This window comes from Phoca vitulina, unplaced genomic scaffold (assembly GCF_004348235.1).
Source record: "Phoca vitulina isolate PV1807 unplaced genomic scaffold, GSC_HSeal_1.0 scaffold9, whole genome shotgun sequence".
In the NCBI taxonomy this organism is placed as follows: Eukaryota; Metazoa; Chordata; class Mammalia; order Carnivora; family Phocidae; genus Phoca; species Phoca vitulina.
Genome location: NW_022589712.1, coordinates 34,033,127 through 34,056,743, shown reverse-complemented (window position 1 = coordinate 34,056,743; position 23,617 = coordinate 34,033,127). Strand labels below are relative to the sequence as shown.

The window sequence follows — 23,617 nt, the reverse complement described above, 5'->3', positions numbered from 1 at the left end:
AAAAGTGTGTACTATTGAAATTATATTCTCCCATATTGTTTTTGTCCCCCTTCAGTTTTGATCTTTGCTGCAAAGGACTTTTTATTTTGCTAAAATGGTACAGATGACAGAGCCAGCCTGACTGTAAGACTAGAGATGCACTCTTTTGTTTCTCCTCTGGCAAGTGTGGTTTAATATGAAGCATGAACAAATGTAACTGAAAGAGAATACAGAGCAGAATATAAATAGATGCCTCCTAAAACCGTATATCTGTGCATCTGTGACATTAAGGAGCATTTTGAAACAGCATATGGATAAAGGGAAATTTGATATTATAATTTAAAAAATCTTCTCTGCTATGCCTCATAAATAAACAAACTTGTTTTTCCAATAGTATGTAAAAGAGTACTTAGTCCTTAAAAAAAAAAGAGAGAGAGAGACTTAGAGTTTGCTAATACGAGTTGTGGCACAATTAAGCATCACCTTACAGGGTGTTACCCTAAGATGTAGGCATACCTGCTTCTTGGTAAAAGCTCTTCAATGAAAATCTGCCTCTGTATGGAAATGCAAATATATACAAACCTATTATTAACGCAGCGATACCCAGAGCCCCCACCTGAATAATAATGAGAATCAAATTTTGAGTCACAATTTTCTATATAATAAATTCTGAATTCTCGCTGCTAAATTTCCTTGCAAGTCTGTTTCCTCATAACAAGCTTTTGTTACAACAACAAAAAACGTGAACCTTACATATTTGTACAGAAAACAACCAATTGGAGTAGATACATATGATGTGTTGCACTACAAAGGCTTTCCAACATGGACCTGGATTCCTCTAGAGTGCCAGCAGCAGATTTCTTATTATGCTTTGGTCTCGTCTTCGGTGCCAGTGACAAGATTTTTTTTTTTCCTGGCTGAAATCTAATTACTAGTGGGGCTGGCAGGATTTCATCTTGTATCTACACTGCGGTTATAGAAAAACATGTTTAATCACCTTGCATTCGAGAAAAGGAGCACTTAAAAGGAAAAACCTATCATCCTGGGAGACGGTAGTGTGAAAAATATATAAGCATTGCCCCCGATGGGTTTCATGAGTTCCTCCCAAATACTCACTGATGAAATTTTTCCCCGTAGGTGTGCAGAAGGCTATTTTGGACAACCTTCTGTACCTGGAGGATCATGTCAGCCATGCCAATGCAGTGACAACCTTGACTTCTCCATCCCTGGCAGCTGTGACAGCTTGTCTGGCTCCTGTCTGATATGTAAGCCAGGTACAACAGGCCGCTTCTGTGAGCTCTGCGCTGATGGATATTTTGGAGACGCAGTTGATGCAAAGAACTGTCAGCGTAAGTCCTGAACTATTGACGCCCTTGACAGAATTGATGCCTTGCACCTCAAAGCAGCTGATGAGTTCTTGAGTGGGGATTGGAGGGTAGGAAATTATGTGGATACATGTATCATAGATGCACAGCCTATACACAGAGTCTGCACATCCTAAAATATTTCTTTGGACTAATAGAGTCAATCCTTTGAAAATTGCCGCATTGTCAAAGGGTTGTTGTTTTTCAAATGATGCACACATTTTTGTTTTTGTTTACGTGTCAAATGAAGATTTTAAAATAAACTTATGCCCATGATAGGAGAGAAGAATTTAGAAATTAGGTAAGCCCCATTTATCCTTATTGTTTATCTCAATGGTAATCATTTTCTTAATGAATTTATCTGTCCGTATTATTTCTTTGGTGCCTGTTTGTAGCTGTTCATCTGTTAGGCTTTCATAGGTGAACTTCACATTCTTGCATTTCATAATGGGTGTAAAATTCTGCCCATATTTCTACACACTGGCATTTGTAACTGTTAAATGATTGACTTTCACCTTAGGACTGTTCACAGAATGATATTTCTGTGTTTCCTTTCACAAAATTAGCTATTGTAGGGCTTATCCATGTTAATCAGTACATTTCTCCTGTCACCTCCACCTCCTTAGCTGCATTATTCAGCGTTGCATAGAATTTACTAATGCTTTATATTGGCAGTAACATAATATGCAAGGGAAATCTTATTGTACAGAGTCCAGTGGAATATGAATCCATGTCAGCACCTGAGTATTTTACATGCCATCCTCAACTTCACCTGCTGCCATAATGTTTAGGTAGGGCAGGTTATGATACCCACAGTTCACTTCTGCCAACTTCATTATGTAAGAAGGGTTTCTTCCAGTCATTCAGTTAGGACCTAGGAGCTGCAAAATTATAGAAACCACTGTAATGTCTTATTATTGTCTCTGCTATAAACACCAAAGACCAGGTAGGACACCCCATTTCAATAACAAAGCATTTATTAATATCACCTATAAATTGGTATTTTTTTAAAGTAAAATTTCCAACAGTCTCAGAAAGAAGTGCCTTTAAACATTGTAAGTTTACCTGTGTAAAATCACAGGGAGCTTAAGAAATTCTCCCATTCAAAGACATCATCTAGGATCTACAGTTTCTAGCTATGTGACCTTGGACAAGACAGTTGACCTCACTGAGATTCAGTTTCCTCATTTACATAAAAGGTCATGATTTTCTGTGGGGATTAAAGATCTAGCGCATGGACAGTATGCAGCGCACTGCTTGGGCCTGGGCTGCCCCCACGTGGTAGCTCCTTTGGCAGTAGCGCTCATAGTCGTATCTGTGGCTTGCTTGTTTTAGGGCTGTGTGACCTCTTCTTCTATCTTCCAATAACTCCCTCCATAAAGTTAAGGCGATCTTTCCACTCATTTTATTTATATACCACCTCTTCTTTATCCATTCACCTTATATACTTTTTAAATGGATATATTTGACATTTAACATTGTGTAAATCTAAGGTGTACAACATGTTACTTTGATATACTTATATATTGCAATATGACTGCCAATGTAGTATATTTATTCTATTACACAGTATACTACAATATTGTCCCCATATTCTTTATACTCTGTATTAGAGCACTGTAGCTTATTTACTACTCATTATTTACTACTTGCAAGTGTGCACTCTTAAACAACAGCAATGTTATGCCCCACCATCCATCGCCTGGTAAATCATCATTTTACTATATCTTTTATGAGTTTGATTTTTTCAGGTTCCACATAGAGGTGATTTCATGCAGTAGTTGGCTTTCTTTGTCTGACTTATTTCACTTAGCATAATGTGGTCAAGTTCCAATCATGTTGTTGCAAAGGGCAGGATATTCTCCTTTGTCATGGCTGAATAATACTCCATGGTGTATATACGCCACAGCTATTTTTTTTTATCCTTTCATCTTTGATGGACATTAAGTTATTTCCAGATCTTGACTATTGTAAATAATGCTGCAGTAAACATAAGAGTGTATATATCTCTTTGAAATGCTGTTTGCGTTTCCTTTAAGTATACACCCAGTAGTAGAATTGCTGGATTGTATGGTAGTTCTATTTTTGATTTTTTAAGGCAACTCCACCCTGTTTTCCCAAGTGGTTGGACCAATTTACATTCCCACCAACATTGTATAAGAGTACCTTTTTCACCACATCCTTGCCAGCATCTGTTGTTTTGTGTCTTCTTGATCCTAGCCATTCTAATAGGTATCAGGTGATATATCATTGTGGTTTTGATTTGCATTTCTTTGGTGATTAGTGATGTTGAACATCTTTTCATGTGCCTCTTGGCCATTTTAATGTCCTCTTCGGAAAAATGTCTACTTAGTTCTTCTGCCTTACATACTTTTCTAATCTTAAAGGTGAGTATGTGTATGTGTGTGTGTGTTCATGTATGTGTGTATATAAATATATACACACACAATATTTATATATTAGATAATATATAATATAACATTTATAATTCATTCTCAAAATTGGAATAATAATGATTACAATAATGTTTTAACAACATATTATGTGCCAGGCACTGTGATACAGCTTTACATGAATCATCTCTACAGATTGTAGAGTCATTATAAGAATTGAATGCTATAATACCTAACAGAACACCTAGCAAATCAGAACACATTCTGTTCTAAAACTTAGTTCCAATGTTACCATATGGGGGATATTATTATTTAACAAGCCTATTAATACTACAGCAAGTGTTTTCCCAGCCACAGATCGCTCTTCTTTTTGCAGCTTGTCGCTGTAATGTCAACAGCTCCTTCTCTGAGAGTTGCCATGCCAGGACGGGACAGTGCGAATGCAAACCTAACGTGCAGGGACGGCGGTGTGATGAGTGTAAGGTAAGGAGTAGGAGCTGATGAAGAATCACTTCCTCCTCGAAAATGTTCATTAGCTTTCAACGACGTACGTATTAAATATATTGAAAGAGGAGTCCAGGATTATCCAATTCTATATGTGCCATCACTGTGATCATTGAAATATTTTTTCCAAAATAGAAAAAAATTTGCTATACACTAGCTTTTGACCTTCAACCTAGTTTTCCTTGGCAGTGAATTTGTGTCATATTTACTGTAATTCGGACATTTTTAAAACAAATAGCATATCAATTTAATCCCAGTCTATAGTGAGTAAAATACTCTTTGCTCTTATGTTGGCAGAATGAAATGCATCACATCCTTTGTTTTTAGCAAACACTTTTTTCTAGTTCTATCATTTACAAGTGAGTTCTAGGGAGCACTCAACTAAAGTTTTCAGTAGAGAAGCTAATCCACATATTTTTAGTTACATCATTTTTCTAAAAGGGAAACAAAAATATCAAAATACGTTGCTCTCTGTTCCTGAGCATATTGCCCTGCCTTCAGGATGGCAAACACCTTCCTTCCCTCTGTGAGAGTGACGGATCCGCACTACCTCTTTCTTCTAAATATGTATGTTTGGTGATAAAGACTATTAAACAGAACAAGCATTTCTCAGAGGGCAAACTGGCCCCTCTGTAGTAAGTTTGAAAGTCTCACCTGTGTCGATCTTGTGAATAATGGCATATGCTCTTTTGTTCCTTTGTTTTGTTTTTCTGTTGGCTTTTAAAGCCCGGTATGTGGTGGGATCCAGAGAAGCAATTCTGTGTGCTGTGTGACTGCAATCCCGTTGGCTCTGTGACACCGTGGTGTGATGTGACAGGAAGATGTGCGTGTAAATCTGGCTTCGTAGGGCGTCAGTGCCGTCTCAGCAGGCAGGTGCAGCGGCAGGAGGAGAAGTCACAGAGAGCGCAGCGGGGGCCAGGGCCTCCTCCGAGGTGGGCTGTCAGCAGCTCCAGCGGCTGCCCTCGGGGAGCCTATCGGGCCCCAGCTCCGGTAATCCCAGAGGCGCTGCATGGCTCATGCCTCCGCATGTCGTGTTGCGTGTGCTGCCGCCGACCTTCCCCGATGGCCTTGTTCCCGTGAGGGTTGCTCAGGGTGCCAGCTGCGAATGTCAACACTAGGCAATTCCCGCTTCAAGCCTTGCCTTTTGAAAGTAGCCCTATCTGTGTAGTTTTAAAAGTATATTCAAGTTCATAGGTTCCTAAAAGTTTCAACTAACCGTGGATCTGGAGAAATGAAAGTTTATTTGTAGAAACCTATGATCTTAGAAGTGGAAGGAATTTCAGGCATCATTTGGAGCAAATTCACTTCTACGAATGAACAAATGAAGGGAGATCTAGCAGAGAAAGTGACTTGCCCAAGAAAATGTAGCCCATTGGTCTGACATTCTGCTAACATTTATCATAATTGATGGCTTTGGGACTTTCCCACGTTGTAAGTTTGCCCATAGTTACCACAAGTCATACATTTTCACATCCCACAAATGTACCACATACACAAAGTAAGGAAGCATGTTTTGTACTACAAAAGTTTAGCCCCCCATCTTACAAGGCAAAAGAAAGCAAATACCAGAAGGAAGAGAGAAAGGGAGGAAGGGGAGGGAAAGAAGGAGGAAGGAGGAAGACTAGGTCCAGGACCCTGTTGCAGAATGACAGGAGATTAGACTTGCCAAGATAGAATCACAGCTCCAGGGTGGGGGGAGGGGAGGGGCAGGTAACAGATAGAAGAAGGTGAGAGTAAAGTAAAAAGCAAAGGAGTAGAAAAGAAAAAAAAAAAACATGCATTATTTCTAGGCTCTTTATTGGCATTTTAAGAAAACTAGTTCTGATATCAGAATGCCTCAGGTCAAATCCCAGTCTCGCCACTTGCTAGCCGTAAGACAGTTCCTTCAATCTTTCTGTAATTCACCTGCTTCATTTGTAGTGGGACCCACTACAGATAGGGAAATGCCTATGAAAGATGAAGGAGGAGAGAGTATAATACGCAGGGAGCCTTCTGCTGCAGTGCAGGCCAGACTGAAATGCAAGGAAAAAGGGTAGGAAAGGTTGGGTAGAAAAGCCTCATTCTTTGCCTTCTGCCAAAACGTCAAATGCGTGCCAGGCCAAGGGGGAGTGCCCAGGCACCATTTGCCTGTTAGAGTCATCCTGGATTGGGCAGGAAGGCTCTAATACTTTATTGTTATCAGTCATTGACCTGGTGCGAGCTCCTCCAGGGAATCCACAAGAGTAGAAACCAGAGGATGTCAACCCGTCACAGTCCCGCTGCAGATTCTTTTGTAGGGAGATCTGTCTAGGCACCTCCATGGCTGTTTCCGGATTGTCGTGGGAACAGTGCATAAGGCACGCATCTGGAGAGTTCTTAGTAAATGTTAGGTATTATTGCTGTTGTTATTATTGTTGCTATTAAAGGAAGAAATCTTTTAAAAAGATTGTTTTTCAAAAACAAATTAAAAAAAAAAAAAAAACAAATGCATACATTTAAAGTAAAAGAAAGGGACAGGAATTGATCGAAACGTCTCCAAAATAGAAATTTAGCAAAATTCAACCCTTATTCACACCCTTTTCCTACATGTCCTATAGGACTTTGTACAGGGTGGTGTTTTGTCCTGAGACCATTTTTGTTCTGAGACAGTATGTGTGAGAGTAAAGAGCACAGACTCTGAAGCCAGGCTGGCTGACATGGAATCCTGACTCTGCGGTTGGCTAACTGGTGACCTTAGGCAAACAACTTGCACTTTCTGTGCCTCAGTTTCCTCACTCTGTAGAGAGGTGATGGTAATAACTATCTCCCAGGATTGTCTGGAGGTTTAAATGAATTAATGTTTGCAAAGGGCTTTAGAACAGTACTTGACACCCAGCAAGCACCATATGTAAGTGCTCATTGTCGTTATTACCCCAAGTGAAAATAATTTCTGGGAGATCATCAAACATCTCATTGACACTGGATAGGGACTGTCTCCCATGTTCATTTTACCTCATTAATCTCAATTACTGACTAGGAATGTCTACTTTTGAATTTGTTTACTACAGAGATTTTCCCTAGTTTCTGAATTAAATTTTTGCACGTCAAATTTATTAAAATTTTGTTGCTGAAATTTGTTTCTATTTGTTTTGGTGTAATTTAACTCTTTAAAATTACATTATTTAAGTATTTGAAAAGTATGGTAAAGATATTTCTTCTTACATATGTTTTACATAATGAACTTTGGAATTTTCATAATAACTATGATTTGGAAGTTCATTTAACACTATATAGATATATCCATTAAAGATATATAGATATGCCAAGCAAAGAAAAATTTAGGAAATAAAGATGAAAAAGTATTTTCTCTACAATTCAGATTTCTAAGTCAAGAAAATTTAGGAAATAAATGCAAAATACTTTGCATAAGAAATACAAATATATTTATGATTCAGATTTTTAAAAACCATTTTAATGTAGTATGTTCTAGTCCTTTTTCTATGGATGTTTCTGTTTGTGTGTGCCTGAGTGGTGTGTGTGTCATTATAGGTATATAATTGGAATAATAGTGTGTATATAATTTTGTATTCTGCTTTTTGAAATTTTGCATAATGCTATGTCCTAAGCATATTCCTATCATTAAAACTGCTTCAAAACAGGATTTTAATGATAGCGTATTATTTCATAGCATGAATGTATCATAATTTAATTTATTCAACTTCCTCTCTAACATTGGGAAGTTACTCTCATAAATAATACTGTAATGGGCATGCTCATACTTTAACCATTTTCCCAATTTCTCATTATTTCTCTAGGTCAGGTGTCCAGAATTTTACAGCCAGTTGCTTTTTATGAATAAAAATCTTATATGTCTTAATCATTCCTTATATAATGAAATTTAATTTCAAAATTGTGTGTTAAGTCATTTGTTAGAACTGATACTTTCTTCTTTCTTTCTTTATTTTTTAAATTTTGTTTCGGTACCAGTAGAGTTAACATATGGTGCTATATTAGTTTCAGGTGTGCAATATAGTGAGTCCACAAACACACTTTCTTCTTTAATCATATGATGACATCTGAATTTGAACTGGAAATAAAAATAAAGCCAGCAGTAAATACAAAGATTAAATGATTGTTAAACTCAATCAACCCGTTTTATATTTAAAAACCAAAACTGTTCTTAGCTATAGTAATTTTAAGAGAGTAATTTTCAGTGTGATTTTGTTTTCTAGAACTGTTTTTCATACTGTTAACAATAATGGCAAAAATATGTAATGAGCCTTATTTGTTTCTCTTTGGGTGGCTCCCATTAAATAGCAAGATTTATTCTTACCAGGAAGTAACTATTAAGTCTAATAATCCAAAATAGGAATTATTTTTTACAAAGAACTAAAAGACTAATTTTTCAGATTAAAATATCATAATGATGTGACACACTTCATATTTTAAAATACAACCCTGTTGTACTTTAAGTAGGATATGCATTTTTCACTTTTCTAGTAGAGGTCATTTTTAATCCATCCACATTTTCTAACATAGTCACTCTAGGTCAGAAAACATGTATTTCAAGCCAAACCTAGTAATGAAAACCGATCATAGAAAGTTATTTGTTATGCATAGATAAGAGATATGCCTAGGAATAACTCATCAGAGAATAAAGGTTTCCTTTCATCTACCTAATCTGGTGCTTTAATGTGTGTTCTCTCAAATCAATTTCAGTTGTTAAAATGAAACCCAAGAAACTAGATGTTTGTAAACCAATTATTTTGTCAGCATAGGCATAAATCTGTAAGTTATATTTATAAAGTGATCTCTAGAATGATAATTAGATTTATGGAGAGATGACAAAAATTAGATCGAATATTAGAAGAAAAACATTTATTTTAACTGTAGGCTTCTGGTCAATAATATCGGAAACATTTTTAACAAGTAGAGGAGTTCACAAGGTCTAAAATTAATCAATTCAGATTATTAGGAATGAAGCAAGTAAATTTTTCAATTAAAATATAAGTAACACCTCATAGCTTAGTTCCACATTGCTGTTAAAATCTTGGAAAGTATAGGGAAAAACTGGTGAAAATATAGCCGACATAAAGGATAGTACCCTAATTCTGCTGTTAACTTTGATAAAATTTTAAAGTAATCATACTCTTCTTTTTGGATTTTGTAGAAAATGATCCATTAGATTAAATTGCAACCTCGTTGTCATAACATCAGTGAAGAACCTCGACAACCCATAGATTCCTCTTTCCTGTCTCATCTCTTGATATTGTGCATCTTGTTTCATAACGAGTTAATTGATTTAAATTTAATTTTTCTCTTTCCTTTCCTATGCCAGCCTGAAACCTTTGGCCTACAATCAGGAAGGGGGTGTGTTCCCTGCAATTGCAATTCCTTTGGGTCTAAATCATTCGACTGTGAAGAGAGTGGTCAGTGTTGGTGCCAGCCTGGAGTGACAGGAAAGAAATGTGACCGCTGTGCCCATGGCTATTTCAACTTCCAAGAAGGAGGCTGCACAGGTCTGTAAATAAGACTAAGCCCTACACATTCATTCTCTGGTTCTGGCATTTTGGCAACCGTAACAGTTCCTTCTTCTGCATTCCCAGGGTTGAAAGCATAGGCACCTTGACAACAAATATATGATCCAAAATATTTAAACTAATAAGTAATGTATATTTATTTTAAATAAACTAACAAATGAAATATATCGCAGTTTGAAACATCACCCCATAAATAACTGCTTGCGAGTAGTCAATGAAAAATCCATCAGCAGGTCCCAATTCTGCTGTGTCCCTTCCTGTGTGACCGCCAGTCCCTCACTCAAAGGCTACTGTAGCCTGAAAGTCAAATGTTCAGTTTTTCTTTTGCCAGTGTTCTCTTAGTGTAAACTTCACTCTCAAGTTAATACAGTTCAATGTTCCCTTTTCCTATTGCAAAATTGGTACAAGGATCAGAGAAGTGAATACCATTTTCAGGTACAAAAAAATATGTTGTCATCTACTTTCATGTGCCTTGAAAACTATGATGTTCCAAGAAAGAAACAGATTTGCACTAAGTATTTGCTAGTTCTTGGGGAAATGCGGGAAGGTTTCTAACCATGATTTCCCACAAGCAGTGTTCTCATGTTCTTCCCACAAATCATGAATTAAGAAAATAGGAATTAGCATACTGCAGATGAAAGTGAAGATTGAACATTAGCCTTGCTTTATCTGCCACTAATTTGGAATTGACCCTTATTCCAACATTCACTAGATTGAGTATCACCTTTGCTTACTAAACTCACTGATTCAACACTGATGATACTCCTCTACTTTCAGTACCATGATAAATACGTGGTAAGATTTTAAAACATTATTATTGACTATTGTAGCAAATTTATGTAAGAAGTGGCAGGAGTAAAATTTCAAATTGTTTTAAAAACAATACCTTTTAGATATTCTCAATCACTTTCAATATACACTTTGTATCATAAAGATAAGCCATTATGTTATTCTGAAAGTTATAATTGTAGATCTTCTAAGAATCTATATGTGATCTCTAAGTCAATATCTATATATACTAAAAACTATAATGCTGCATTTTAAAATATATTTTTTTTAAGATTTTATTTATTTATTCATTCATTCATTCATTCATTCATTCATCTGAGAGAGAGAGAGCATGAGCAGGAGGAGGAGCAGAGGGGAAGGAAAATGGAGGGGGGAAAGAATCTCAAGCAGCCTCCGAGCTGAGCGCAGAGCCCAAGGCAGGGCTTGATCCCAGGACTCTGAGACCATGATCTCAGTGGAAACCAAGAGTTGGACACCCAACCAACTGAGCCAACGAGTCACCCCTAAAATTTACTGTTCTTTTTTTTTTTTTTTTTAAAGATTTTATTTATTTGCAAGAGAGAGAATGAGAGACAGAGAGCATGAGAGGGAGGTGGGTCAGAGGGAGAAGGAGACAAGCAGACTCCCCCCCGAGCAGGGAGCCCAATGCGGGACTTGATCCCGGGACTCCAGGATCATGACCTGAGCCGAAGGCAGTTGCTTAACCAACTGAGCCACCCACGCACCCTTTACTGTTCTTTAAATCCAACTCCTCTTAACATGTTCAGTTGATGTGATTTAATGAAATGATACTGTGCATTCAAATATATTCACTACCAGAAATTTTAAGTTAAAAAAGAACATTATTCAAAATTATGAAATGGTGATAACATTAGAAATGCAAACTCAGTTAGCATTCAAATCCAGAGAAATAGGATAGAAAACAGCCCCAAACAGACAGGATAGCATTATGGTCGAGGGTATGACTTCCACAAAATAGCTTGGATCAGTTTAGTGGCTCCATGGGTAACTAGTTATGTGACCTTGACTGAGTGACTGGGTCTTGCTGTCTCTCTACATAATTCATCTATTAAATCAAGAAAACAATGATATCTATCTCATGGTTTTTGTAAGAATTAGTTGAGTTAATGGCTATAAAATATTTTGAGTACTGCCTGGCATGTAGGCACCCTGTAAGTGTTTATCACTATTATGATTATTATCAGTGTTTATTAGTATTCTGAATTGTGGTAAACATTCTGTTTAGGCAGGGAAAAGCTAGCTAATGATTCAAGTCTTTTCCCTACTCAGTTTTACGATTCCATTGAAGAACTGCTCATAGAATTTCTTTTTTTTTTTTTTAATTTTTTTTTTTTTTTTTTTTTTTAAGATTTTATTTATTTGCGAGAGAGAGAATGAGAGACAGAGCATGAGAGGGAGGAGGGTCAGAGGGAGAAGCAGACTCCCTGCTGAGCAGGGAGCCTGATGTGGGACTCGATCCCGGGACTCCAGGATCATGACCTGAGCCGAAGGCAGTCGCTTAACCAACTGAGCCACCCAGGCGCCCTGCTCATAGAATTTCTATTTGCAAGTAACGACTCAAACCGTCCCAAGACTTTTTTTAGCACATAAATTTGAACATAATGTGAACTATTTTTCTTCTTAATAAATGGTACATACAAAATAAATCCTTTGACTTAAAATTATCAACAACAATAATAATAACAAAACAGCTAACCTTTATTTGGTGTTTAGGGCCAATATTATACTAAACATTTTTCACAGCTGGTATGGAATGCTGTGAACAATGATAATTGTGATCCCTTAAAAGTTGAACTTAATCAAACATTCTAAACGTATTTCATTTAAAGATTTAATGATCACATAACCAATGCAAAGGTTTCTTATAACATTAGTCTTCTGTCTGAATCAGAGTATCTGGTGGTGTTTCTCCCCGTGCTTTCACTTCAGTTTGAAACGCTGCACTAAAACATACTAACTGAGTCAACTACAGCTACTTAATAGCTATATTATTAGAGTCCATTGCTCATCTTAGATGACTTTGAAACGCCTCTGAAATTGTTTTTTTTTTAAATCTTATTTTCACATTCTTTGAGAATTTCTACTATGCGTATATCATAGCTGAGAAAATGAAAAATATATTGAAAAGAATAGACAGGTGGTAAATAAAACTCAAATACCTTCATATACACACACACACACACACACACACACACACACATATATACACACTGTTACATAACTCAGCTGTTTTAAATTTTTGTAGAACTGAAATATCCTGATGTGTGGCAACTATACTGAATTTAAGAAGCCTGTTGAGCTGGGGGCGCCTGGGTGGCTCAGTCGTTAAGCGTCTGCCTTCGGCTCAGGTCATGATCCTGGGGTCCTGGGATCGAGCCCCACATCGGGCTCCCTGCTCAGCGGGAAGCCTGCTTCTCCCTCTCCCACTCCCCCTGCTTGTGTTCCCTCTCTCGCTGTGTCTCTCTCTGTCAAAATAAATAAAAAAAATCTTTAAAAAAAAAAAAAGAAGCCTGTTGAGCTTATTGGTTTTTAGTGCAAAACAGAGTCATTAACCGGAAGGAAATATTAATCTATACAGCATAGAAAAATTAGTTATGAACTTAGAATAACTATGGAAACTAAATTTTGAACTTTATAGTATCTAGATACAGTTAGCATAGAATCTGAGAGTCCACTTCTTTCTTTAAACTTAGTTGAAAAACTAAAAATATTTTACCTTTTGAAATTATTAAAAGCAAGGCAATGAAATTTTTTTGATCAACTCCTCTGCGAAAAACACCTTACTGTGATATAAAAGATGAACGAGGTAAGTTTTCACTTTCAAGGATCCTTAACCATAATATGGAAAATAAAACAACACAAATCCCAATATAAATTCAGTACTCTCTATCAAATTTTTACTATTTTACAATTTTTTCCCTTGCACCTGTGAAGCTTGTGACTGTTCCCATCTGGGAAATAATTGTGATCCCAAGACTGGTCAGTGCATTTGCCCTCCCAATACCATTGGAGAGAAATGTTCTAAATGTGCACCTAGTACCTGGGGCCACAGCATCATCACTGGTTGTAAGGTGAGTTAATTGCTTTATTTTATCTGATCATGTTTTAAGAATTTTTTTTTATTTTGTTAAAGCTTTCTAGTTGGAGAAATCAAAAGCCGATATTATATTATAAATCAGTATAGAACTATCAGTATAGATTGACTGGAGATACTGATCATTATCTTACATTTTACTTGTGGGAAATATGATGAAGTAAGTACACATTTATGTATCTTCATTCATGATACCTACAAAAACAGGGGAAAAATTATAATAAAACCAGAAACAGCAACAACTTCATACTGAAACCCAGTGAAATATCTGCAAACTACAAGGAAATTAGGAACAAACTAAAGCAATTTGCCAAAAATCTATAGTAATTGCCCCCAAATTATGACTAGGTTTCAATTTTCAAGGAGCAGTTGAGAGGATTCTGTGGAGTTATATTAACAGCCTTTAGCTTGAAAGACTCCTCATTTTTCCCGTGGGCCTACCATAGAAACTGGCATGACCAGATTACATAACATATATTACATACATAGTAGCTACTGCAGTTATATTGGTGAGAGATCACAGAAGCGTGCACCCAGTCAGTGAGCCTCCACGAAGACAGAGGGAGTAGGCTGTTTTACTGCTGGAATGGCTTGGTAAACGCATAGATTTGAAGGCTAAGAAAGAGACGTCTTAAGGACGAGTCCTGGGTTTCGCTTTTCAGGAAATTACATGAGGGTATTATTTACTGCTAGAGAGATTATAGGAGACTCAAGTTCAGGTAGGAAAGGTGATGAGTTCAGGATTTTTGTCAGTGTTTTGTGAGATATTAATTAAATAAAATACAATTCACTCACTTAAAGCGATGAGTTTTGACCAGTGATTACAGTTGTGTAACGGGGCTTATGCTCCCTTGTAGTCAACTTCCCCTCACCCCTCAATCAGCATCAGGAAACTACTATTTCTCCTTCTATCACCGTAGTTATGTTATTTCTACAAATTCATATAAATCGAGCCATATTCCATGTTGTCGTTTGGGTTTTGTTTGTTTGTTTGTTTGGGGGATTACTTTTGGTCTGGCTTCCTGAGCATAATGCCTTTGTGATTCATCCATACTGTTGCATATTATCGGTAGCTTGTTATTTTTAATTGTTTAATAATTTTACATTAGCTGATATGCTATGACTTGTTTGTTTATTTACCATTTAATGGGCATTTGGGTCGTTTCCAGTGTGGGGCTATTATGAATAATTTTGCTACGAACACCAGTGTATAAGTCAAAAGCATAGGTATAGATGTATGATTTCGTTTCTTGTCACAAGCATACTCCACATCCTTCCCAACACTTAGGACTCTGACAAATTTTAAGCATTCAGTTGGGTGTTTTTTTATATCTTTGCATTGCTTTAATGTCCAATGATATTGGGAATAATTTTATTTATTTACCATTTATATATCTTCTTGGGTGAAGTGTCTATACAAATCTTTTCTATTTTGGGTTGTTAGTTTTCTCAGTAATGTGCTGTAAGTGTTCTTTATATATCCTAGATGCAAGTCTTTTAACATATGTATGTTCTATAACTGTTTTCTCCCACTGTTCAGCTTGTATTTTAGTCCCTCTGTAGTATTGTCATCTAATTTTTATGAAGACTGTTTTTATTATCTTTTCCTCTCATGGCATCCTTTTTATTTTCTAAGAAATACATATTTGCTTAAGTCAAGGTCTAAAGATACCTCTCCTATGTATTCTTCAAGAAGTTTTATTGTTTTGGCTTTTACATGTAGGTCCACATTCCATTTTCATTAATTTTTCTGTATGGTTTGAGGTAATGGTCAAATTTCATTTTTTAATGGATATCCAATTTTTCCAACATCAGTTTTGAAAAGATTGTTCTTCTTCCCCATTGAATTACTTTCGTCAAAATAAAGTGACCTTATATGTCCCTCATACATTTCTGAACTCTATTCTGTTTCATTGATCTATGTCTATCCTTGGACTAACACAGTACTGTCTTGATCACTGCAGCTTTCTAGCATAGTATAAAATCAGGTGGTGTAAACTCCAATTGCTTTTCATTTCCAATACCTTTTGGGTTCATTAGATCTTTTGCATTTCCATATAAATTTTTAAAGCAGCTTATCAATTTCTTTATTAAAAGCCTCCTAGGATTTGATTGGGATTACATTGAATCTACAGGTCAATTTGGGAAAAATCAACATTTTCAGAATATTGCGTCTTCCAATATATGAATATGACAATTTTTAATTTAGTTTTCTATATTTTTTTTTTCTCAGCAATGTTTTATACTTTTTGGTGTGCAAGTCTTGTATGTGTTCTGTTAAATTTATCATCGTGTTTCATATTTTTTACAAAATGTTATTATTTGTTTCATTTCAATTTCCCATTGTTGCCAGCATAGAAAAATTCAATTATTTTTGTATATTAACTTTCTATACTGCAAACTTGCTAAGCTTATTCTAGTTACTTTTTGGTAGATTCATTAGGATTTTCTATGTAGACAATCATACCATCTGCAAATTGAGTTTTACTTCTTCCCTTCCAATCCGTGTAACTTTTATTTCACTTTCTTGACCTATTGGAGTAAAATGTTGACTTGCAGTGCTGGGAGCAAATACCCTTGCCTTATTCCTTACGTGAATTCCTTACGTGAAGTAGAAGGCATTCAGGCTTTTATAATTCAGAATTTTGTTAGCTGTATTTTATTTACAGATCCTCTTTATCAGTTTGAGGATGTTCCTCATGTTCTTGGGTCTATTAAGTACTTTTATCAAGAATATATGTCCAATATTGTCAAATGCATTTTCTACATCTATTGAGATGATCATATGATTTTTCTTTTTCAGCTGTTAATATGGTAAATCATATTAATTCATTTTCAAATGTTGACCCAATCCTCAGATAAATCCTGCTTGATCATGAGGGATTATCTACTTTAAATTATTTTAGATTATGTTTGCTAGCATTTTGTTAATGATCTCTGGTTCTCTGTTCATGGGAATATTGGTTCATAGTATGGGGGTTTTTTGGTAGTTTTATTATCTAGTTTTGTTATTGGGGTATTGCTAGCCTCATGAAATAGATTGGGAAGTATTCCTTCCTCATAGTTTCTAAAGGAGTTTGCATGATCAATGAAAAACAATGAATACAAAAATACTTTAGAAAAAGACAATGAGGCCAAAAAAATGGTTCTTTGAAATTATTAATAAAGTTGGTAATACTCTAAGAAGATTGATCAAGAAAATAAGAAGAGAGGAAAGAAATAATCAAAATCATAAATAAAGGACGGGACATCATGGGGATCCTGCATATGTTAAAAGAATAATATGAAAATAATATGAGCAGCTTTAATCAATGAATTTGATAACAAAAAATAACAATTCCTTCAGTTTGTTTACTTTGAGTTTAATTTTCTCTTGTGTTCCAAGTTTCTTAAGATGAAAGCTTAGATCATTGACTTGAGATTGCTCTTCTTTACTAATATAAGCATTTCATGTTATAAATATCCTTCCAGGCACTAGTTTAGTTGCATCGCACACATTTTGATATGTTGTTTAAATTTTCATCGTTAAAATCTTCTTATTTATTTTATTATTTATTTGTGATACATTGATTATTTAGAAGTATATTGTATCTTTCTGTTATATCTGTATTATAATACATATAACATTTTGTATTGTTTCAGTTCTTTTGAATTTACATATTTGTTTTATGTCTCATAATAGTGTCCATCTCAATTAATGTACTAGCAAACAATGCATATTCTGGTATCATTGGATGAAATCTTCTATAAAAGTCAGTTATTCCTAATGATTTTTATGCATACGTATTCTATCAATAACTGAGGGTGTTTATACTTATGATTAGCCTATTTTTTTCTTTCAGTTCTCTCAGGTTTTGATTCATGTATTTTGGATAGATAATACTAGGTGTATACTCACTTAGGATTATTATGTCTTTTTGAAAAGTTGATGCCTTTATTAATACGAAGTGTCCCTCTTTATCCTGGGTAATGTTTCTTCTTCTGCAGAAAATTTTTTCTGATAATCATAGAGCCATGGTTCAATCTTTCTTTTGATTGCTATTTGTCTGGTTTACATTTTTCCACACCATCATTAATTCCATCTCTTTTTAAATATTTTAATATGTTTCTTTTAGATAGAGTATATTTAAATCTTTGTTGTTGCTCTGATCTTAATTGAATCATTTAACACATTTCCATTTAATGTAATTATCAGTATGATTGGGTTAAGTCCACATTTTGCTGTTTGCTTTGCCTTATCTGCTCTTGCCTTCTTTTTTCTTCTTTTCTTGTCTTATTTTGGATTGAGTAATTTTTATAATTATATTTTATCTTCACATTTGACTTATTAACTATACCTATTTTACGTTTTTTGTCTTTGTCTAGGGATGTACATCTTAACTTTTCATAATGTATCTTAAAATAATAGTGTACACTTTATATTAAGCATAGAGACCTTATAAGAGTAGACCTCTAATTCCCTTTTTATCCTTTGTCACTCCCTTTCTTGTCCTTTATGTTATTGTTGTCATACATTTTACTTCTGTATATTATATATCCTACAATATAATCTTATGATTTTGATTTAAATAGTCAGTTATTTTAAATAAATAGCCAGTTTAAACCAGGCAAAAATGCTGCTTTTCTGTTTTTCCACACATGTATCAATTCCCGTGCTCTTCATTCCTTTGTGTACAAATTTCTGTTTCATATCTTGTTTCTTTTTCCATTAGATACATCGCTAATTATTACTATTGTTATTTCTAGTATTTCAGGTCTACTGACAATGATTCTTTCAATTTTTTATGTTCAAAAACAGTATTTTTCCATCAGTTTTCAAAGATATTTTTTCTAGGTATAAAATCCTAAATCCTGATTTTTAACAATTTGATCATGCCATCTTTTTATGGTTTTCTTGTTTATTTCTCATGTGGTGAGTTAGCCCTTTTGGATCTGTGGGATCACAGTTTTTATTAAATTTGGAAAATTTCCAGCCACTACTTCTTCAAATACTTTTCTGTTCTTTACCCCCTTGTCTCCTTCTGGAACTCATTATGTGTATGTTGGTCCACTTGGTATTTTTCCACAGCTGACTGTTCATTCTTTCATTCTCATTTTTTCTGTATTATTTGTTTTTGATAGTTTCTATGGTTAAGTGTCCAAATCTACTGATATTTTTTTTTTTCCTGCGACGTCTAATCTGTTTTTAATCTAGTTGGTTGTATTTTTTTCATTTCAAATTTTTCATCTGGAAAAATTCCAGTTGGATATTTTTATATCTTTCATTTCTCTCCTCATTATATTCACATTTCCAGTTATTCTCTAGAATATTTATATTTGTAAATACAGCTTTTGCAATATGACTGCTAATTCTACCATTTCTTTTATTTCAATACTATTTCTAATGGTTGTTTTTCCTCCTGGTTATGAATCATATTTTGTTGCTTCTCTCCATGCCCGATAATTTTTATTTAGATGACAGATGTACATTTTTCATTGTTGCATGTTGGCTGGCTTTCCTTGTATTCCTTTAAAGAGTATTGAACTCATCTTGGCAAACAGGTTAATTACTCACTGATCACTTGGATCCTTTTAAGTCTTGCTTTTAAGTTTTTGGTAAGTTTAGTTTAGTTAGGGAGGGTCTAGAGCAGGCTTTAATCCAGGGGTCATTTAGCTCTACTACTAAGGGGCTAAGTGCATTGAGAACACTACCTAGTGCATTACTGTGTCTTTCTACTCTGGCTGTTGGGAATATGAATTATTTCAAGCCTTCTGTGAGCTCTAGGAATTTTTTCAGGCTATGGCTTTCCAATGTTTTTTGGTTTTTTTTGTTTTTTTCCCTCAGCCACATAGAATTTTATCCCATGCATACACAGATCAGTACTCCGCCAAAGATTCAAGCAGACCCTTCTGCAGATCTCTGGAATACTCTCTGTGTGTGACTTTCTCGTTTTTTAGACACATATTCTATTGGCCCCATAAATTTTATCTCAGCTTCTCCAAACTCTGTGTTTCTCAATCCAGCTATAGTGCTGGCTTTATTCGGGTTCCCCCTTTTTGGGTTGCAGCCTAGAAACTTCCTTCATGCCCTGCCTCATTTGCTTTCCTTCTCTCAGAAATCACAGTCCTGTGCTTCCTGACATCCACTGTCTGAAAATAATTGTTTCTTAGTTTTCATTTTTCAGTTTTTGGTTTTGTAGTTTAACAGCTTAAAAGAGAGAAGATAAACCATGTAAGTGCTTTAAATAAAAGACTGTTTAAAAAGAAGGAATATTCTTTAGTATCAAATGCAACACAGAGGATGGACGAATAGGATTAGGGTTGACCGGTGTCCATTAAGAGCAATAAGGGCATTTTGATGTTAACGAGAGTCATTCCAATCAGTCACATTGGGTTGAGAAATATTAGAACATGATGGCCAAATGTGGCCTGTTTGACTCCACGGTAGTACCAAATAGAGATGTAAACCATTTTTTCTGCTCACTTAGCACACATGCAGGGTCTAATCATCTTTACATATATGATAAGGCATTTGAATACACTGGCCCAGAATACATAATCTGGAGGAAAACAAGAGTATTGGTGATTGTTCAAGGATGTTCAGATATATGACTTCAATTAGTCATATGATTAAATAAAAACTAGACAGGATACTCATTTTTCTAGTGCCAATGGCACTATTAAGTTTGAAATATATTTTTGGAAACAAAACAAAAACTTATCAAGAGTTCCAAAGCTTTTTGTGAGTATGAACAGTGCTATCAGTTTCCATGACTGACTCTTTACATTTTCAACTTTGAATCCAAGCATCTACCCATCCCTTGGACTCTTGAATAAACCCCAAGGAAACTTAAAAGGGTTCCGTTCTATCCACAAAATCTTGTGATGTGGCCAAACTCTAATAATCTCCTGAAATTAAAGCTGATGTCTACTCTGGATATAAATCAAGATGGAATATAGACCAAGTTTCCTTAAAAAAAAAAAAAGTAGTTCTATGTTTGATACTATTATTTTTACTGGTCGTTGAATAAACATTATGTTGATTGAAGTTGATTGAAAATTTTTGATTACTTTGAACCACTGTTCAAAATCTGAATTTCTGAATAGCTACACACTTCATCATTATGAACAATTACAAAAAAAATTCATAGAGTCCTCACAAATATTTATGAGCATGTATTCTACTATTGAAAAAATTTGGATGATTATAATGTAAATGAACAGTGATTTGAGATTTATAGCTTCCTTTGTGCCATGGGTAATTTCTCTGTGCTGAAGTGTGACCACACACATCATTTGAGATTTCACTGAAGTAGAATACAAAGCCTGCCACCTTTCACTAGCAGGGGAATAGTGCATAAATCCTCTATTCTAAACAAACATTACATCTAATTATGATTTAAGTTTGATGTTGGCTATAGTACTATCTAAACATATGGTTAATGGTCCCTTTTATTCTCCACTATAACTTCCTAAATAAACTTCCTGATTTGGAAAGGCCCCAATGTCTACTTGGACTGTCATCTAGTCTTTAAGAATTAGTGCTTTGGTATTATATAATAAATTGGGTAGCAGACACTTCATATTTTAGTTAAAGGATAAGAACGTCTCATGAGACATTTTAAAATATATTACATGTATATAGTTTCTATAATATATCATAATTTTCTGTTTCTGATTATGGCCCATTTTATTTAAGTGAGTCAAGGAAAAATCATTTAAGTGAAAGAATTATTCTTTTTTTTAAGATTTTCTTTCTTTATTTATTTTAGAGAGAGAGAGAGAGAAAGAGAGACCAGGGGGAGGGAGAGGGACAAGCAAACTCTGCACTGAGCATGAAGCCTGACACGGGGCTCCATCCCACAACCTCTGAGATCATGACCTGAGCCGAAATCAAGAGTCAGATGCTTAACTGACTGAGCCACCCAGGCACCCCTAATTATTCTTATTTTGAAATCTCATTCTACATCTGATGTTCTTATAAGAATGAGTTACTTGGGGTGACAGCAACGGGTTATTCTATGCTTAGGAAACTATGTCCATGTTTATAATATAATAATCATATTTTGGATCTTTGGGCTTAAAATAACTTTCAGTAGCATTTTTTTTTAAACTGGATAGCATTGAGGACAGAAAAATACTTACTCATAAAGACATCAAAAATAATAAGGCCTGATGATTACTTTAATATCAGAATCTGGGAAGGTATTTCACCAAACATTTGGACAGGAAAGAGATGATAGATGGAAGCTGGTGATTGTACATCACACCCTAGGAAGAGTAGACTCATAAGTAAACTACTGTTGGCAAGAGCAGAGGCAAGAAGATCCCCAGTAGTAGTGGATATAAGAATTAAGCTGAGCAATGAAAATGGGAGAAATGCAAAGGGGTATCCAGCCAGACTTGGATCTGGGAATTTGGTAGGTTGAAATGCATACAAGTCTGCTATAGAGCTATACAGATATAGATCTGAGAAGGATAATAAAACAGCACCAAAAAGAATCAGGTCATTGATGACATACAAACATTGCATGGTGGAAAACTCAGACACAAAGAAAGATGGTACCCACGTGGATACCAAGTCAGGACTTACTTGGGCGACAGAAACCATAACAGTTATTTAAACAGGGGGAGTAGAATATAAAGAATTGTTAACTGGTTAAAGATAGTTAGTTACTGAAAAAGCATAAAGGAAGGATATAGGGGACCTGAAGTAACAGGTACAAAAGAGTAGCTACTATTTCTAGGCTGAGTGAGGGTAAACAGAGATAGTGGGCAAATAGCTGGTCTATAGATGCTGTCCACCATTGTTTCAGGATATGAGCATACTGAAGCTACTTGTCATGGTCCGAGGATGTGTGCAGACCAAAGCTACTCAGAAAGCTGCCTGTGGGAAGAGAGTGGCCTGAGGGCACAGCTGCGATTCTTTCTGGGCTTCTGGGCTCTCATACTAAATAGTAAATGGTAATAATGACAATAGTAATGAAGAACCAGAACCCAGGACAGAAGTGTCTTCCCACCACTGTGACCTTATTAGGTTTCTCCAGGGCCCACTGTTGACCAAGCCTAACGTTCTGCTACCCAATCACAGAGAAATGTCTACATTGACATGATACCACAGTATCATAAAGCAGGACAAGGAGGGAGGGAATTTACAGCTCAGAGACAGTAGATTGATCATTGCCACTGCTGATCTCTGAAAATGACTTATTCCAAAATCCTAAATTGGCATTTTCATTAAATTGTACTGAGAGATGAGCTCTGTAAATCAAGAGCAGAAAGACTTAAAAGAATGTAAGACAAAAAGACACACAGATTGAAACTGAGTGAGATGAAATAAATTATTGAAAATCAGCTAAAAATACAATAGTGTAATTAAAAATGCATTGGTAGCATATACATGCAATGGAATTTTCACTGTTGACCACTGTAAAATGGTCAACAAATCTGAGAGGCAAGTAGGAAAATGGCTGTAGAGAACATTAGGATATCACAGGTCGGGCAGACAGACAAAAACGGTGTACTTTAAAAATTGAAAGTGATCCTGAGGAAGCAAATGGGTAAATTAGGACAGAAGTAAATATCAAAAATAAATTTAAATAAAAAAATACTGTTGTTCTCAAACTGAAAGAACTCATCAGATTCCAATAAATTAATTAAAAAGACTCAAACTTTTAAAAATTCTAGCAAAATTTTGAATTTCATAAATAAAGAGAACAATCCTATGCATGCCTAGGAAGAAGAAAATAGGCTACCAGCAAAACACCTCAAATCAGGCTTGTCTGCAAAACAAAATGCTGGAAAACAACATCCTGGCTAGATGTCACTTTCCTGAATTCTCTTGATTTCCCCAAATCTGGTTTGGGGCTCTCTGTATGTTCAGAGACTTCTGTACTTCTCCTATTAAATAATTCTTATTTTATCCTGATATATATATATATATATATATATATATATATATAAGTTTATATAAGTTTATCCTGATATATACATATA

At 35.3% G+C, this 23,617-nt stretch overlaps 1 protein-coding gene across 1 annotated transcript in view; it reads left to right on the top strand.

Annotated features, from left to right (window-relative positions):
- Positions 1–23,617, top strand: part of LAMA2 (laminin subunit alpha 2) — a 613,526-nt gene that overhangs the window by 387,735 nt on the left and 202,174 nt on the right. Inside the window, exons 19-22 of the mRNA XM_032407892.1 lie at positions 1,117–1,328; positions 4,113–4,219; positions 9,537–9,717; positions 13,483–13,619. Of these exons, the coding sequence (XP_032263783.1) occupies positions 1,117–1,328; positions 4,113–4,219; positions 9,537–9,717; positions 13,483–13,619 (637 nt within the window). The remainder of the gene's footprint in view (positions 1–1,116; positions 1,329–4,112; positions 4,220–9,536; positions 9,718–13,482; positions 13,620–23,617) is intronic.